The sequence below is a fragment of the Balaenoptera physalus genome, assembly GCF_965194825.1.
Source record: "Balaenoptera physalus genome assembly, chromosome: 11".
NCBI classification, from domain to species: domain Eukaryota; kingdom Metazoa; phylum Chordata; class Mammalia; order Artiodactyla; family Balaenopteridae; genus Balaenoptera; species Balaenoptera physalus.
Window position 1 is genome coordinate 25,887,014 of NC_138896.1, and position 18,846 is coordinate 25,905,859.

At 40.0% G+C, this 18,846-nt stretch overlaps 1 protein-coding gene across 18 annotated transcripts in view; it reads left to right on the top strand.

Moving 5' to 3' along the window:
* Window positions 1–18,846, top strand: part of PKHD1 (PKHD1 ciliary IPT domain containing fibrocystin/polyductin) — a 439,380-nt gene that overhangs the window by 49,459 nt on the left and 371,075 nt on the right. For 17 of the 18 annotated variants that reach the window (XM_082411613.1, XM_082411609.1, XM_082411612.1 and 14 more), the window contains 4 exons: window positions 10,859–10,989; window positions 13,824–13,959; window positions 16,782–16,977; window positions 17,686–17,753. In XM_082411613.1, the coding sequence (XP_082267739.1) occupies window positions 10,859–10,989; window positions 13,824–13,959; window positions 16,782–16,977; window positions 17,686–17,753 (531 nt within the window). The remainder of the gene's footprint in view (window positions 1–10,858; window positions 10,990–13,823; window positions 13,960–16,781; window positions 16,978–17,685; window positions 17,754–18,846) is intronic. The other variant, XM_082411610.1, reaches the window with a different exon arrangement.

Here is an 18,846-nt window from a genome sequence, read left to right on the forward strand (position 1 = left end):
ACTAGGAGGGGGAGTTAGGACATGTGCCTGGATTTTCAGCCTGCCAAAGTCAGAAGTGTGACCTTAGAAGTTTCAGATACTTCTGTGGGACTTAGTTTCCTAACAGTGATGAAGATGGGCCCAGGATCGTTTACTGAGTACCTCTTCTAGGTAGTCACACACCCTAAATGCTTACAGCCGCTGGAAAGATGGAATTATTATCCACATTTTTTCAGATGAGATAATAGTATTTCTAAGAGAAGAGTGACTTGCCCAAGGCTTCCCGATGGAAAGAGGTGGAGCTAGGATGCAAACCAGGATTGTGGGACGCCAAGGCTCCTACTGCTTCTACCTCACCGTGCTGTCTTACCCATGCAATGGGCTGAACAATGCTTAGACCTCTTAGTTTTGAGTGAGATTAAAATGAGCCAACAGGTGGGAAAGTCCCTTGAAAATTAAAAACATTTGCAAATGTGAAGTACAGGCCTGGCCCACTAGGAACTTAGTGGGTGTTTCACAAATGTTTGTAAAATGACGTACACTCGGATACTTGGCTAGCAGGCAAAGCCAACTACCATTTGAGTAGTGGGGTATGGAGAGGTCAGCGGGGCTTGCCAGCATCAGCCCCGTGCATTGGGTCTTAGTGCCATGACAACCAAGGATCTCCCCAGGCTTTCTGAGGGACACAACCTGTTTAAAACAACCCAGCCAGACTGCAAGAGTCTCAGGAACACTCATGCTTTATATGTTAATATATGATTTTTAGAGCATAAAAATTTTTCCTTAATGCCTTGAATTTTTGTCATTGTTTATTCTGTTGGCCAAAGATTCATGGCTTAGAACACTTATTAAAGTAGTGTTTCCTGGCTACAAATTCATTGTCCAAAGGAACAGTTGATTTCTGAATTTACTTGGCCTTATAGAGTAAATCAAGAGGCCTGCTTTGTTTCTTCTCTGCACATAAAACCGAGCAAGCTTGCCCTTATTTCTCAGTGATTTAAAGAGGGAGCCAGATGGTCTGTGGTGCTCAGAGTGAAAGATCACACTCTATATTAACCCAATAATTATTGGTTTGAGTCTTCCCACCAGATGCATAAGTGGCTTTGATCTTCCTATAAAGTTACCTTTGCAGTTCAGGCCACACCATCCTTCCCCACTCGACTCCCCCACTGGACTGCAGGTACCTCCAGGGCAGACAGGTGACTCAGTCAGCTTTGTCCTCTACACAGAGTGACTCACACAGGCAGACTGGTCAACTGTCCCAGTTTCCTGGGACTGAGGGGTTTCCCAGGACGCAAGACTTTCAGTGTTAAAATTGGGATGTGGAACTCTAAGTGCTAAAACTTGGAAAGTCCCAGGCAAACTGAGATGAGTTGGTTACCCTGTCAGGGTATGCTGTACCAACAACACATGGCGAAGGGTTTGTCTAGGAGGACTGTACACCACCCCTCTGTATTTTAGTGAAAGATGGAAAACTCAGAGAAGGGATAATGTTGGGTGGGTCCAAATTAATCTCTGGTAAGACTGAGGGGAAAGGGAAGGAGAGAGAGATTCTAGCTGCTACTTTCTTTATTACTGGATTTAAACTTTCCTCTGAACCCTTCCTCCACCCTGCCACCTACCTAGTACCAACCAGTATCAGTCAGTCCATCCATCCATCCATCCATCCATCCATCACTCAACACTGACTAAGCCACCCTGTGGAAAGCCCTGTGCCAGGTGCTGAAGACCTTGGTTCTCAAAGTGTGGTTCTGGACCAGCAGTATCTCCATCATCTGGGAGCTGGTTAGAACTGCAGTCTCAGGCCCCATCTCTCACCTCCTAATCAATCTGCATGTTCACAGGATCCTCAGGCAATTTCTATGAATAGGGCAGTTTGAGCAACACTGCTATTGGGGATTTAAAGAGAACCAGGCTGAGTCCTACCAACAAGGAATTTACAGAACAGTTGAGTATGTAATGAATACATGTAATAATGTGATCAGTAATATTCCAAATCACCACTTGCCCATAAGCCAAGTGCCCTTAAAAGGATTTTTTAAAAAAATATTGGTTCATTTCTGTGTGTTAGGTCCTAAGGTGTGGACCCTTGTGAGGCACTTCAGCTTTCAAATGGGAATGGCATTGTCACTGCCTCTCCAACTTTTAATTATTATCAACAATAATAATGACAACAATTTATTTAGCTCACTATGTGCCAGTCACTATGAATGTTGAGGATACAATAAATTGAAACAAAGTCCCTGCTGTCCTGGAGGTAAGTGTGTAAGAGAAAAATCTAGCAGGGGAATAGTGACAGAGGGAGTGGTGGTTGTGATAGGATGGTCACTGGCATTGGAGAAATGACAAGGATGTCACTGGAGGATGGAGACAGGGAGGAAGTGAAGGAATGAGTCCTGGGGAAATCTTGGAGGAGATTCTAGGCTGAGGGAACACCAAATGATAAAATCTGAAGTCAGAATGAGCTCAGCTTGTTCCAACCAAGGAGGTTGCTGTGACTGGAATAAATTGAGTGAGGGGGGTGGTAGGAGATGACTGGGAGCAGATCATATGGCTTTAGAGGCTATGAAAGGATGTTGGGGTTTTTTTTTTGTTTTTTTTTTTTGTTGTTGTTGTTGGGTTTTTTTTGGCCATGCCGTGTGGCATGTGGGATCTTAGTTTCCTGACCAGGGATTCAACCTGCGCCCCCTGCAGTGGAAGCTCGGAGCCCTAACCACTGGACTGCCAGGGAGGTCTGAAAGGATGTTGGCTTTAATTCTGAGTGAGACAGGTGCCATTGGAAAATTTTAAGTGCAAAAGCAACATGATCTGTCTTAGGCTGCTGTGTGAGGATAGGGAGGCAAGGATGGAGGCTACTGAAGCCATCCAGGGGAGAGAGAGTGTTGGGTTGGACTAGGGCAATATCTCTTAGAAATATATATTTATCATTTTATTGTTGTTGCTTGTGCCTTGGTGTCCTATCTAAGAAACGATTGCCTAATCCAATGTCACAAGATTTATGCCTATATTTTCTTCTAAGAGTTTTATAGCTTCAGCTCTTGCATTTAGATGTATAATTCATTTTTGGTTAATTTTCGTATATGGTGTGGGTTAGGGGTCTGTATTAGTACCTGCTTAACGAGGTACCGCAAACTAGATGGCTTAAATAACAGAAATTTATTGTCTCACAGTTCTGGAGGCTATAAGTCTGGTATCAAGATGTCAGTGGAGGTGATTCCTTCTGCAACAACCTGTGAGAAAGAATTTGTTTCATGCCTCTCCCCAAGATTCTGGTAGTCTGCTGCCAATCTTTGGCATTCCTTGGGTTGTAAAAGCATCACCCTGATCTCTGCCATTATCTTCACATGGTGTTCTCCCTGTGTCTTTTATGTGCCCAAATTTTCCCTTATTATAAGGACACTAGTCATATTGAATTAAGGACCCACCCTACTCCAATATGACCTTGTCTTATCTTAGCTAACTACATCTGCAATGACCCTATTCCCAAATAAGGTCACATTCTGAGGTACAAGTGGCCAGGACTACAACATATGAATTTTGAGGGGGACACAATTCAGGACTCATCTTCCTGGTGTTGAGCCCTAGGGTTGGGGTGCCCAATATGTGGCTCAAACCCCTCGCTCCCCAGGGAGGGTCCCCGAGCCTGAGATATCCCCCTTTTCTTCTGTGTCCCCTGCTAGGGGCGTGGGTCCTGAGCTGATTGCTTCTCCTCCCTTCCCACCCAACTCTGTGAGGATTTTCTTACAACCTTGGTTGTAGAAGAACCTTTCTGCCAGCCTCCAGGTTGTTTGCAGTGAGAGTTGCTCCACATGTGGATGTATTTTGATGTGTTTGTTGGGGGAGGTGAGCTCTGCATCATCCTACCCCGCCACCTGATCTCCCCAATTATAGCTGTTTTATAAGGTATTTTAATGTCTGGCAGAAGACCCCTTCACTCTTATTTTTGAAATTTTGTTTTCTGACTATTGTTTATTTTTCATTGAATTTTAAAATCAGGTTGTCTAATATAAATTAAAAATCTTTTTTGTATTTTTATCATGATTGTATTGATGCTTTAGTTTAACTTGGAAAGATATGCCACAAGCCTCTTAGGTAGCCTCATCCACCAGAGGCCAGACAGCAGAAGCAAGAAGAACTACAATTCTGCAGGCTGTGGAAGGAAAAACCACATTCACAGAAAGATAGACAAAATGAAAAGGCAGAGGACTTTGTACCAGATGAAGAAACAAGATAAAACCCCAGAAAAATAACTAAATGAAGTGGAGATAGGCAACCTTGCAGAAAAAGAATTCAGAATAATGATAGTGAAGATGATCCAGGACCTCGGAAAAAGAATGGAGGCAAAGATCGAGAAGATGCAAGAAATGTTTAACAAAGACCTAGAAGAATTAAAGAACAAACAAACAGCGATGAACAATACAATAACTGAAATGAAAAATACACTAGAAGGAATCAATAGCAGAGTAACTGAGGCAGAAGGATGGATAAGTGACCTGGAAGACAGAATGGTGGAATTCACTGCCATGGAACAGAATAAAGAAAAAAGAATGAAAAGTAATGAAGACAGCCCAAGAGACCTCTGGGACAGCATTAAACACAACAACATTTGCATTATAGGGGTCTCAGAAGGAGAAGAGAGAGAGAGAGGACCCGAGAAAATATTTGAAGAGATTATAGTCGAAAACTTCCCTAACATGAGAAAGGAAATAGCCACCCAAGTCCAGGAAGCACAGAGAGTCCCGGGCAGGATAAACCCAAGGAGAAACATGCCAAGAGACATAGTAATCAAATTGGCAAAAATAAAAGACAAAGAGGGCTTCCCTGGTGGCGCAGTGGTTGAGAATCTGCCTGCTAATGCAGGGGACACGGGTTCGAGCCCTGGTCTGGGAAGATCCCACATGCCACGGAGCAGCTGGGCCTGTGAGCCACAACTACTGAGCCTGCGCGTCTGGAGCCTGTGCCCCGCAACGGGAGGGGCCGCGATAGTGAAAGGCCCGCACACCACGATGAAGAGTGGCCCCCGCTTGCCGCAACTAGAGAAAGCCCTCGCACAAACCGAAGACCCAACACAGCCAAAAATAAATAATAAATAAATAAATAAAGTAGCTATAAAATTAAAAAAAAAAAAAAAAGGACAAAGAAAAATTATTGAAAGCAGCAAGGGAAACATGACAAATAACATACAAGGGAACTCCCATAAGGTTAACAGCTGATTTCTCAGCAGAAACTCTACAAGCCAGAAGGGAGTGGCACGATATATGTAAAGTGATGAAAGGGAAGAACCTACAACCAAGATTACTCTACGCGGCAAGGATCTCATTCAGATTCGACAGAGAAATCAAAAGCTTTACAGACAAGCAAAAGCTAAGAGAATTCAGCACCACCAAACCAGCTCTACTACAAATGCTAAAGGAACTTCTCTAAGTGGGAAACACAAGAGAAGAAACGGACCTATAAAAACAAACCCATAACAATTAAGAAAATGGTAATAGGAACATACATATCGATAATTACCTTAAACATGAATGCATTAAAAGCTCCAAGCAAAAGACACAGGCTTGCTGAATGGATACAAAAACAAGACCCATATATATGCTGTCTACAAGAGACCCACTTCAGACCTAGAGACACAGACTGACTGAAAGTGAGGGGATAGAAAAAATATTCCATGCAAATGGAAATCAAAAGAAAGCTGGAGCAGCAATACTCATATCAGATACAATAGACTTAAAATAAAGAATGTTACAAGAGACAAGGAAGGACACTACGTAATGATCAAGGGATCAATCCAAGAAGAAGATATAACAATTATAAATATATATGCACCCAACATAGGAGCACTTCAATACATAAGGCAACTGCTAACGGCTGTAAAAGAGGAAATCGACAGTAACACAATAATAGTGGGGGACTTTAACACCTCACTTACACCAATGGACAGATCATCCAGACAGAAAATTAATAAGGAAACACAAGCTTTAAATGACACAAGAGACCAGATAGATTTAATTGATATTTATAGGACATTTCATCCAAAAACAGCAGATTACACTTTCTTCTCAAGTGCACATGGAACATTCTCCAGGATAGATCACATCTTGGGTCACAAATCAAGTCTCGGTAAATTTAAGAAAATTGAAATCATATCAAGCATCTTTTCCAACCACAATGCTATGAGATTAGAAATGAATTACAGGGAAAAAAACGTAAAAAACAGAAACACATGGAGGCTAAACAAAATGTTACTAAATAACCAAGAGATCACTGAAGAAATCAAAGGGGAAATCAAAAAATACCTAGAGACAAATTACAACGAAAACACGATGATCCAAAAACCTATGGGATGCAGCAAAAGCAGTTCTAAGAGGGAAGTTTATAGCAATACAAACCTACCTCAAGAAACAAGAAAAATCTCAGTCTAACCTCACACCTGAAGGAACTAGAAAAAGAAGAACAAACAAAACCCAAAGTTAGTAGAAGGAAAGAAATCATAAAGATCAGAGCAGAAATAAGTGAAATAGAAACAAAGAAAACAATAGCAAAGATCAATAAAACTAAAAGCTGGTTCTTTGAGAAGATAAACAAAATTGACAAACCTTTAGCCAGACTCATCAAGAAAAAGAGGGAGAGGACTCAAATCAATAAAATTAGAAATGAAAAAGAAGTTACAATGGACACCACAAAAATACAAAGCATCGTAAGAGACTACTACGAGCAACTCTATGCCAATAAAATAGACAACCTGGAAGAAATGGACAAATTCTTAGAAAGATATAACCTTCCAAGACTGAACCAGGAAGGAATAGAAAATATGAACAGACCAATCACAAGTAATGAAATTGAAACTGTGACTAAAAACTTTCCAACAAACAAAAGTCCAGGACCAGATGGCTTCACAGGTGAATTCTATCAAACATTTAGAGAAGAGCTAACACCCATCCTTCTCAAACTCTTCCAAAAAATTGCAGAGGAAGGAACACTCCCAAACTCATTCTAACTCATCACCCTGATACCAAAACTAGACAAAGATTCTACAAAAAAAGAAAATTACAGACCAATATCACTGATGAGTATAGATGCAAAAATCCTCAACAAAATACTAGCAAACAGAATCCAACAACACATTAAAAGGATCATACACCATGATCAAGTGAGATTTATCCCAGGGATGCAAGGATTCTTCAGTATACGCAAATCAATCAATGTGATACACCATATTAACAAACTGAAGAATAAAAACCATATGATCATCTCAATAGATGCAGAAAAAGCTTTTGACAAAATTCAACACCCATTTATGATAAAAACTCTCCAGAAAGTGGGCATAGAGGGACCTACCTCAACGTAATAAAGGACATATATGACAAACCCACAGCAAACATCATTCTCAATGGTGAAAAACTGAAAGCATTTCCTCTAAGATCAGGAACAAGACAAGGATGTCCACTCTTACGACTATTATTCAACATAGTTTGGGAAGTCCTAGCCACGGCAATCAGAGAAGAAAAAGAAATAAAAGGAATACAAATTGGAAAAGAAGTAATACTGTCACTGTTTGCAGATGACATGATACTATACATAGAGAATCCTAAAAATGCCACCAGAAAACTACTAGAGCTAATCAATGAATTTGGTAAAGTTGCAGGATACAAAATTAATGCACAGAAATCTCTTGCATTCCTATACACTAACAACAAAAGATCAGAAAGAGAAATTAAGGAAGCAATCCCATTTACCATTGCAACAAAAAGAATAAAATACCTAGGAATAAACCTACCTAGGGAGACAAAAGACCTGTATGCAGAAAACTATAAGACACTGATGAAAGAAATCAAAGGTAACACAAACAGATGGAGAGATATACCATGTTCTTGGATTGGAAGAATCAATATTGTGAAAATGACAATACTACCCAAAGCAATCTACAGATTCAGTGCAATCCTTATCAAATTACCAGTGGTATTTTTTACAGAACTAGAACAAAAAAATCTTAAAATTTGTATGGAGACACAAAAGACCCCAAATAGCCAAAGCAGTCTTGAGGGAAAAAAACGGAGCTGGAGGAATCAGACTCCCTGACTTCAGACTATACTACAAAGGTACAATAACCAAGACAGTATGGTACTGGCACAAAAACAAATATAGATCAATGGAACAGGATAGAAAGCCCAGAGGTAAACCCACGCACCTATGGTCAACTAATCTATGACAAAGGAGGCAAGGATATACAATGGAGAAAAGACAGCCTCTTCAATAAGTGGTGCTGGGAAAACTGGACAGCTACATGTAAAAGAATGAAACACTCCCTAACACCATACACAAAAATAAACAAAATGGATTAGAGACCTAAATGTAACACCGGACACTATAAAACTCTTAGAGGAAAACATAGGAAGAACACTCTTTGACATAAATCACAGCAAGATCTTTTTTTGATCCACTTCCTAGAGTAATGGAAATAAAAACAAAAATAAACAAATGGGACCTAATGAAACTTAAAGGCTTTTGCAAAGCAAAGGAAACTACAAACAAGACAAAAAGACAACCCTCAGAATGGAGAAAATATTTGCAAACAAATCAATGAACAAAGGATTAATCTCCAAAATATATAAACAGCTTATGCAGCTCAATATTAAAAAAAAACAAACAACCCAATCAAAAAATGAGCAGAAGACCTAAATAGACATTTCTGCAAAGAAGACATACAGATGGCCAGGAAGCACATGACAAGCTGCTCAACATCACTAATTATTAGAGAAATGCAAATCAAAACTACAATGAGGTATCACCTCACACCAGTTAGAAAGGGCATTGTCAGAAAATCTACAGACAAGAAATGCTGGAGAGGGTGTGGAGAAAAGGGAACCCTCTTGCACTGTTGGTGGGAATGTAAATTGATAAGCCACTATGGAGAACAGCATGGAGGTCCCTTAAAAAACTAAAAATAGAACTACCGTATGACCCAGCAACCCCTCTACTGGGCATATACCCAGAGAAAGCAATAATTCAGAAAGACACATGCACCCCAGTATTAATTGCAACGCTATTTACAATAGCCAGGTCATGGAAGCAACCTAAATGCCCATTGACAGATGAATGGATAAAGAAGATGTGGTACATATATACAATGGAATATTACTCAGTCATAAAAAGGAACGAAATTGGGTCATTTATAGAGACGTGGATGGATCTAGAGAGTGTCATACAGACTGAAGTAAGTCAGAAAGAGAAAAACAAATATCATATATTAATGCATATATGTGGAACCTAAAAAAATGGTACAGATGAACCAGTTTGCAGGGCAGAAATAGAGACACAGATGTAGAGAACAAACGTATGGACACCAAGAGGGAAAGTGGCAGGTGGGGTGGTGGTGGTGGTGGTGGTGGTGTGATGAATTGGGCGATTGGGATTGACATGTATACACTAATATGTATAAAATAGATAACTAATAAGAACCTGCTGTATAAAAAATAAATAAAATTAAATTAAAAAAAGAAAAGATATGCCACCTTACAATGTTCACTCTTTCCGTACATTTACTTTAGTTTTCTTATTTAAGTTTTAACCCATCTGTTAGGTTTGTCAGCAGCATTTCAAAGCTTTCTTCACATTTCTTCATACTCTTGAATTGTTCTTGTCAAGATTGTTTCCAGATATCTTTTATGTTGCTATTGTATGTTGGCTCTTCTTCAATGTTATTCTTTAACTTAGAAGTTTATTGTAGTCTTGTCCTGAATCTTAAGGGCATGTTTGTATATTTAACTTCAGGGTAATATTCCATTTAGTCACATGCTCCTGCAAGAGTTTTATCAGGTTGTATAAGTTTCCTTTCTCACCCTGACACATTTGGTAATGACAACCTTGCTTCTGTGGCCTCTCCCCACTGGCATGGGCTATGTGTCTCTATTTGGTGGCTTCACTGCCTCTCTTATATCCCTTTCTGGAAAGATGGCAGACCAGAATCGTTGCTCATCAACAATAAGTGGGCTTCCTGTGCATCAGCTGGATCAAGGGCTGCTCCTCCAAATGGTATTGTGTGCCGTGATATCAGTGCGATTGGTGCCATTCCTCCTCCTACTGACGTTTGTGGTGAGGAGATGGGGGTTTCTGTGGTTGCTCCTCCTCAGTGGTCAGTACAGAAATCCTGGTGGCACTTGGTGACAATGACAGTCACTTCTGTATCATCATGGCGACCAGAACATAGTCTGTGGGGTATCGAATCACAAAGCTGGAAGGGTTAAGGCTGTCATTTAAAGATGAGGGAGTGGGAATTCTCTGGTGGTCCGGTGGTTAGGACTCTGAGCTTTCACTGCTGAGGGCCGGGTTCAATCCCTGGTTGGGGAACTAAGATCCTGCAAGCCGAGTGGCGTGGCCAAAAAAAAAAAAAAAAAAGATGAGGGAGATGAGGACCAGTGAACTCAGGGACAATAATGCAGATGATCTGCTCTAAGTGATAGAGCAGTCTATAGCCCTGACTCTGGGCCCCCTGCTCTATCTGCTGTCTTATACTTGCTCTCTTACACTGGTTTCTTGGGAAAAGAGTGTGTTTTATAGCATTGGCAGGGACAATGTTCAAAAATCTAGAGCAGAAGCAGTTTCCACAGACCATCTGTTGATACTTTACTTCTCTGTTCCATGGCTGTGTTTTAGCTCTATGTTTTAGTCTTCAGTATCTCCTTCTCTCTGCCCTTCAGTATCTCCCATCTTATTTAGTAGTTTATATTTTTAACTTCAGTTTTTTTCTGCAGTTTGAACATGCCTTGTGTTTTGACTAAGGAGTTTCATATTTTGATTTCATTTATTTCTCTTGTGGATAATTGATTGTTGTCTATCTGTACGGCTGTGTGTCCTATCTGAAAATGCTGCTTTTGTACAGGAGGGCTCTGGGCCACTATCCGAGGCTCTAGTTTGGAAGACGTTAGCCTGGTTTTATTTGGATCCCAGTTTTGTGCCATTAATGTCACCACAAGCAATTCACGAAGAATTCAATGCAAAGTTCCACCCAAGGTAAGTGGAATCTTTTGGCATCTCCTCTCTGAGTGAGTGACCATTATTAACGTGTAGTGTAAGGTTCTGAGTGAATCGTTTCTTAGAACTAAGTTAACTGACATGACGTTTTCATCATGAGAGCATGCTTATGTTGCTTACATGGAAGCACTTCTGTTATGAATTGGGAAGCTGACCCCGCCAGTGGGGCTTGTAATTAGCATCAGTTAATTTCTTTTAAAAGAAGACAACCAGGCAGTCCCAGTCCATACTCTTAATGAGTATTAGTGCCACAGAGTAAATATATTTACCTAGTGCACATTCTGAGTGTTGGTTTGCAAGACATAGATCTTAGAATCTCGCTTCTTTCTCAAGTAAACAAATAACTTAGTTTTCATTAGCAATTTTGTTTTCTGGCATGGATGGGACTGGTGGAACTTGGAATCCTCTAGAATGTCTGGTTCCTATGAAATAGCTTCCTAGTTAGTCCCTACTGCTTCCCTTGTTTCTTAGAAACAAGTCCCTTAGCTTTCCCATCCCTCTTCAGCTGGTGCTCTCCCATAGATGGCATAAGAGTTTTTGGTCCAGACCCTTCCCTGGTGCTGTGGGTGAGAGTCATGCTCACAGCTGAAATTGAACTTCCTATTCAGAGTTCACTTCAGTGCCATCAAGATTCCTAGCACATCCATGACCCCCAAAGAAGGCTGTCTGCTGAACAATAAAGATCTCTGGAAGAAGAGAGGGTTCGGAGTAATCTTTGATCTCTGGTCCCATATTTTTATCTCATCCAGTTATTCAAATATTATGAAATGTTAGCTTTTATATATAAACTGCATGCAATTCTAATATGTTTGTGTTGTAATTTGTATATTTCCCATTATTGGACATTTAGATAATTTCCAAAATTTCCTATTTCCTATATTTACTGTGTACTTACTATGTGCCAACAATAACAGCACAGAGATATAAAGCTTTTGACATGGATATCCAGTTGTCTGAAACTCTTTTTAAATTAATACTCTCACCATCACTGTGTGGGTGTCTGATTTCTGGTGCCTTGGCCAACATTGAGTATCAGCACTTTAGCATATATTTACCATTTTAATGGGTAAAATTGGTACTGTTTGAATTTCTTTTACTAGAGAGAATTAGGAAATTAGGAAATTAGGAAAAATTAGGAAAGCCAACTTTTAATAGAACAAAGCAATACATGCAAAGTTCAAAAGAAAATAGTAAGACAAAATCATACTCTCTCGTACCCACTTCCCCATTCTTCAGTCCCCCTTTCTGAAACAACCACTTTAAATTCCTTTGAATATAGTTACAGTGTCATTTGTTGGTTAAATCAATAAACCATATTTACATTATTAAACTATTTGAATGATACTGACAGAATCAGGCAATATATATTTTTTATAGTTTGTCTTTTTCTTAGAGTTTTTTTTTTTTACTTTATAAATTTATTTATTTATTTGTTTGTTTTTGGCTGCGTTGGGTCTTCGTTGCTGTGCGTGGGCTTTCTTTAGTTGCGGTGAGCGGGGGCTACTCTTCGTTGTGGTGTGTGGGCTTCTCATTGTGGTGGCTTCTCTTGTTGCAGAGCACGGGCTCTAGGTGCATGGGCCTTATTAGTTGTGGCACACGGGCTCAGTAGTTGTGGCTCTCGGGCTCTAGAGCGCAGGCTCAGTAGTTGTGGTGTAGGGGCTTAGTTGCTCCACGGCATGTGGGATCTTCCTGGACCAGGGCTCAAACTCATGTTCCCTGCATTGGCAGGCAGATTCTTAACCACTGCACCACTAGGGAAGTCCCTAGAGTTTTTTTTTTACATGTCTTCCTTATTATAAAAATCCTCTATCTTTAAAAAAATTTCATTATATCAGTTGCTCTTTTTTCTTGAAGCTCCCTCTTCTTCTGCTTCAATCTAACTTGGTGTTTTCTAGATTTATTCTATAGGTTTCATCCTAGTATTTCCCTTGACTGCTCTCCTGAGTAGCTTCACTGTTTCTTGGAGTTTTTTTTCTCTTTTTTTGGTATTGCTTATTTTATAAGGTAATAGCCTTAAGAAATATCCCAAGAAAGAAAATGTGGGAGGGAATTTTTCTGAGTACTTAAATGTCTCAAAGTACTCTCACACTTGATGGATAGTTTAGCTAGATATAGATGTTTATTTGAAATTGCGTTTTTTTTGCAGAACCAATTGGTGTGTTAATTGCAAATCATTCTTCTTTACTCTTTAATCTGTTGGATGCTGCACTTGCCTATTCTAAGCACTTGTCACTCTATGTGTGTGCATGTGAGAGAGACAGAGACAGAGAGAGACACAGAGAGAGTCTTCAAAGTAGCAAATATATTCTTTAAAAACAATTTTCTTGAAATTAACCCTTTAAACTAATTCTGTATGGACTTTGCTCAACTCAGTCTTATTTACAGAGTTTTTATTTTATTTTTTAAAAAATATTTATTTATTTATTTTCCTTATTTTTTTGGCTGTGTCGGGTCTTAGTCGTGGCACACGGGATCTTCATTGAGGCATGTGGGATCTTTTGTTATGGCGTGTGGTCTCTTTGTTGCGGCGCCCGGGCTTCTCTCTAGTTGTGGCATGTGGGTTTTCTCTCTTTAGTTGTGGCGCAAGGGCTCCAGGGCAAGTGGGCTCTGTAGTTTGCAGCACATGGGCTCTCTCGTTGAGGTGCAAGAGCTCAATAGTTGTGGCACGAGGGCTTAGTTGTGCCGTGGCATGTGGGATCTTAGTTCCCCGACCAGGGATCGAGCCCGTGTCCCCTGCATTGGAAGGTGGATTCTTTACCACTGGACCACCAGGGGAGTTCCCAGAGTTTTGATTTTAAAAATTAATTTTTCAGGGGGAAGATGGACCTACAGTGAATGTGACTGTGATCAGAGGGGACCATTCTGTGGTTCTTCCCATGGCATTTACTTACGTCTCCTCTTTAAATCCAGTAATCGTGTCTCTCAGCAGAAACAGAAGCAACATAGCAGGTAAAATACCTGATCCTGCAGGATCTTTTCAGCTTAGAGCACTGATTGTATAAAAAGTCAAACAATGGCCTATTAACTTTATTGAAGATAGTATTATATTTTGGATGGAAGTTATTTTTCTGAAAACCTGGAGACTGATTTTCTCCTCTTAGCCATCATTGAATAAATCTCCTTATTATCTATTTTTCTCTCTGTAAAATTGGGACCATTTCTATCCTGAAAATGACATGGGAATTCGAAGTTAAAAATTCAGTAAATATGTATTGTGTACCTACTATGTGCCAATAATAATAGCACAGACATATAGTAGACATTAATCTTTGTCATTAATTTATAGAATTATTAGCCTCAGTTTACAGATTAGGAAACTAAGGAACAGAGAGAATAAGTTACTTGTCTAAGATGTTACCTGGTAGTAACAACCTGGTAGTAAGTACCAGAGTGGGGATTTGAACTCAGGCAGTCTGGTTGCAGATTCCAAGCACGCAGCCACTTACAGTTTATTGTAAAATAGCATTTGGGGCAGCAGGTCCTTTTATAGCAGTTATCTGATATGATTAGAAAATAGTATATTCTGATTAACTTGTTCCTTGAGAGACATACATATAAAGAGTGGATTCTTTAGCATCCCTACATGAAATGATTTAATCTTTCTTTGATGATTCAGATGATATGACAGGATGGAATTTTGACAATTTATTATCATGTCATAACATATAGATTTGGAAAAGTAGCAGGTAGCACTGTGTTCTGGTTAATTGGATGCCAGTTGACAGAGTTTATGGCAGACATGTCTAAGGGTTTATTATACAAGACCATCAAATTTCCTAAAGAAACAGCCTGGACTCAATTTTTCTGGTACTATTTTCATTTTCCATTGCTCAAGAGTACATAAAGGGAGGTGTCCTTTAGCTTCTCAATATTATTCAGCTCAGATAGTGCAGAAGAAGAATTTGCTGCCTGAGGCGACCAAAGTGTGTAAAATTCCTTAGTGGTATAGATTCTTCCCAACTAAGTAGAAAAGGGAGGAGGGAGCTCCGTGTTCTATTCAGATTTCAGTGATTTTGGCTTTTAATAAAATTTCCCACCTATAATGAAAAGAATAAATACATTTCATCAGTGCCTCAGAGGCATCTCAGATTAGCTTGACAATTGACCAAGAAGAGCCCAAGGAGTTCATGTTATTGATATATACAACATGATGCATTATTTTCAGGATTTACACTTGCAATGAGATCTTTCTACAGGCAGAATAAAGAAGAACTTGTTATAAAACCCACAGTGAGTGGTGCCCTATTGGGAAAGTTTCTTTTGAAAGTTGGAGGGCTACATATCTCCATCCAGGAGATGCTGATGCTGATGCTGATGATGACAATAGAGCCAAGATGAAATCAAAGAAAAAAGAAGAGGGGCAGGGAAGGAGGAGGAAGGGTTTGATGTGAGGGACCATTAGTGTGGTTTTTGCCGTCAGCGCCCGATCTGAATGAATTCCAACTCAATCACTCCTTGGGTACAATACTTAACTTCCTTTATCTTTAGTTTCTCCAACTGTTAGGTAGGAATAAGTCTTTCAAGGTTATTGGGAAAAATGGAGATAAAGTATCAATAGGTAAAAGTACCTAGCCCAGGAACTAACACAGAGTAAGCACTCAATAAATGCTTTATTGAAGTGAGCACCATCATTCTGCCAGATACTGGGTGTTGTATAAATGGGCCAAAGATGGCCTCTCTACATTGGCCCCATGTGGTTTCCTTCCTCACAGCAGGCTGGGATGCATTAGCTGAAAAGTCCGCCAATGCTAAATTCAAATTCTTAGACGCACCTAATTGTTTTAAATATAGCCTCAATAAGCAGATTTTCTATAATTGTTTTAAATATAGCCTAATTGTTTTAAATATAGCCTCAATAAGCAGATTTTCTATAACCTTTTAGAGCCTATCTGCTTTACATACCCTGCAAAACTTCATTTAACATCTGATAGCCATATCTGTTCCTCTTGATACTCAATAAATATGTGACATAAAATGAAGTGTCCATAGTATACATGGCATTTTAGCAGAGTTGCTAATAAACTAAAAAGGTATTGAGATACAAGACTGGGCTCAGGCCCTCACATTTCCATTAATCAGCTCTGAGACCTGGGCTACTGAGCCTTAGTTTCCTCAAAAGCAAAATGCCAGTCCTGCTAACTGCCCTGCATATGTTATCAGGACAGTGTGAGGGTCAAATGGGATAATGTGGGTGAAAGGGCTCTGTAACTGCGAATGACTGCGCTCATATATAACATTGCTACAGGGCTCGGTGCATAATCAAGACAGAGCTTTAGACTTTTACCTTCAGAAAAGTAGAGGCTAAAAAAAGGACATGGGGTGTTATTTTCTGGTTATGAAGACCATCATAACTACTTGATTTGCCTTTGCATGGAGATGAATTAATGCCTCTTGTGTACAATTGTCCTGACAATTTTTCTTTCTATGCCCTTGAAGTTATAGGCTGTAGCTCTATTAAAAGAGTTGTAAGTTTCATGATAAAAATTAGGTTGGCATTAAAAGCTTTTTCAAATTATTTTTATTTGTTTTGGCCACGGTACATGGTTTGCAGGATCTTAGTTCCCTGACCAACGATCAACTGGTTCCAGCAGTGAAAGCACCAAGTCCTAACCACTGGACCGCCAGGGAATTCCCAGCATTAAAACTCTTAATCAGAGTATTATGCACAGGGCTAACCACGTGTTTAATCTCGAAAGATAATCTTAGAATTGAATAAACGGTTAAGACCACAAATCCACTTCACAGGAGCTAATGGATTCTTTTCAACACAGGAGGTGAGACCCTTTCCATTGGAATGGCGCTGCCAATGAACCACACGGATTTGGATGCCCAAGTCCACATTGGGGACACCAGAGCTCGGGTCCGAGCGCAGGCAGCTCAGGGCCTGGAGGTGGTGCTGCCCCCACTGCCTGCTGGGCTCCACGGAATCTCAGTCTCCATCAATGGGGTCCACATTCACGCACAAGGGTGAGGTGGACCCTTGCCATTCATTTTAAGTTTGTTGATGGTCTAGTGATTCAGTTGAGGAATTCTAGTTTTGAGTTAGGTCTTTAGTTTTTCTTCTTCTTCTGAAGTTAAGGGATAAACATATGAGAACCCTAAAATTTGAACAAATCTTGGAGACCCTACAGGACAGTTCACTCTCAAGACCAGTTTTTGGCTTACTAGCTGGGGAAAGGAGAACTTTCTGGAACTAAGATGTCATGTCTCTCAGTTGGGTCGGGATGGGATGGGATGGGCATCTCTATGTGAAGAGGAAGAGTCTGTGCTTAATAAGAGACTGTGATTTCACTAAGACCTTTAATAATAACGGTGTCTTGGGCTTTGAATAAATGGCTTCAATTACTGCACAAGCCATGCTCAGTCCTCTTTACCCTGAAGTCCCTCTGCCCAGTATTTCTCCAGAAGTTCCCTTGCTTCATTCCAGAAAGTAGCTAAACTCTATGAGGCTGATGTGCCCACTTGGTATTGGAGCAGGAAAATATCCCACATAGCTTCTCTTCTTCACGTTTCCTTCCTTCTCTGGTGGACAGTGCCCCTCACCTGCGCTCTCCATCACAGCCCCGTTTCTTTCTTCTTCTCCCCCCAATACATACATCTCAGCTGTCTCGTGCCTTCTTTTCTCTTTTTTTCTGACTCTCAGTTATTTCATGACCATCTCCCCATTTTCTATAGTGTGGATCTTCACATCCAGTACATCACAGAAGTCTTCAGCATCCAGCCTTGCTGTGGGTCCCTTCTGGGTGAGTGGCTTTGACCTGACTGGTATTATTTATTCAGCAAGTCTACTCCCTGGATATTCAGAGTTTGTTCCTGGTGAGACCAGAGGAGGGGCTGCAGGGAGGGGTGCTTTCCTCTGCCCTGGGAACTGAGTGATGTACTTTGGAAGGTGTGAAAACTCAGGATCCCTTAGCCCAGTGAGTTCAGGAAATTAAAGAATTTTTACGAAAAGGAGATGTGCCTGGTTTTCTTTTTTCCTAATGGAAGGAGGCTGAAACATCTAAAAAGTGGCACATCTCGAGTACATATCACCGAGCCACTTTGCTGTACATCAGTAATGAACACAATATTGTAGATAAACTATATTTTGATTAAAAAAACAACAGTAGAAAACAAGAGAAGAGCTTCCTGAGTTAGCCTTTTTGATACTGCATATGCAAGGACAAGAGGGATGAGTCTTTGATGTCTTTGCTTGCTCTAGGGATGTAACTGAAGGACGAGACAGAGTCAGAAACACAAATGCCAATATGGGAGATGTCAGGACAGGACAAATAGAGAAATCTAGAAAACTGTTCATTTTCAGAAAAAACTGAAAGCTATATATTTGCCTGTGATAATCATTGTGATAGTGGATAAAATAACACATTATTATCCTTTTTAAAAAAATTTTTATTGGATATAGTTGATTTACAATGTTGTGTTAGTTTCAGGTGTATATCAAAGTGAATTAGTTATACACATACATATATCCACTATTTTTTAGATTCTTTTCCCATATAGGCCATTGCAGAGTATTGAGTAGAGTTCCCTGTGCTATATAGTAGGTACATTATCCTTCTTGAACATAGTATAATCCTTTTTAAAGCTGCTTGGCTATACCACTGATTTGGTAATGATAAGGGGTACATTGCCCCCATCCCTGTCCTGAAGATAGGATTTGATTGTGCCTCAACTAGAAAGTGAGACAATGTCTATGAATACAGCAGCAAAATTACAAGCATGTTTCAATGTTTCGGTGGTTCTTGATATGTCATATACACACACACACATGACTACATAATATATGGAATACTGGAATATTACATAGAATAATATAGAAGTAGAAGACTTCAACAA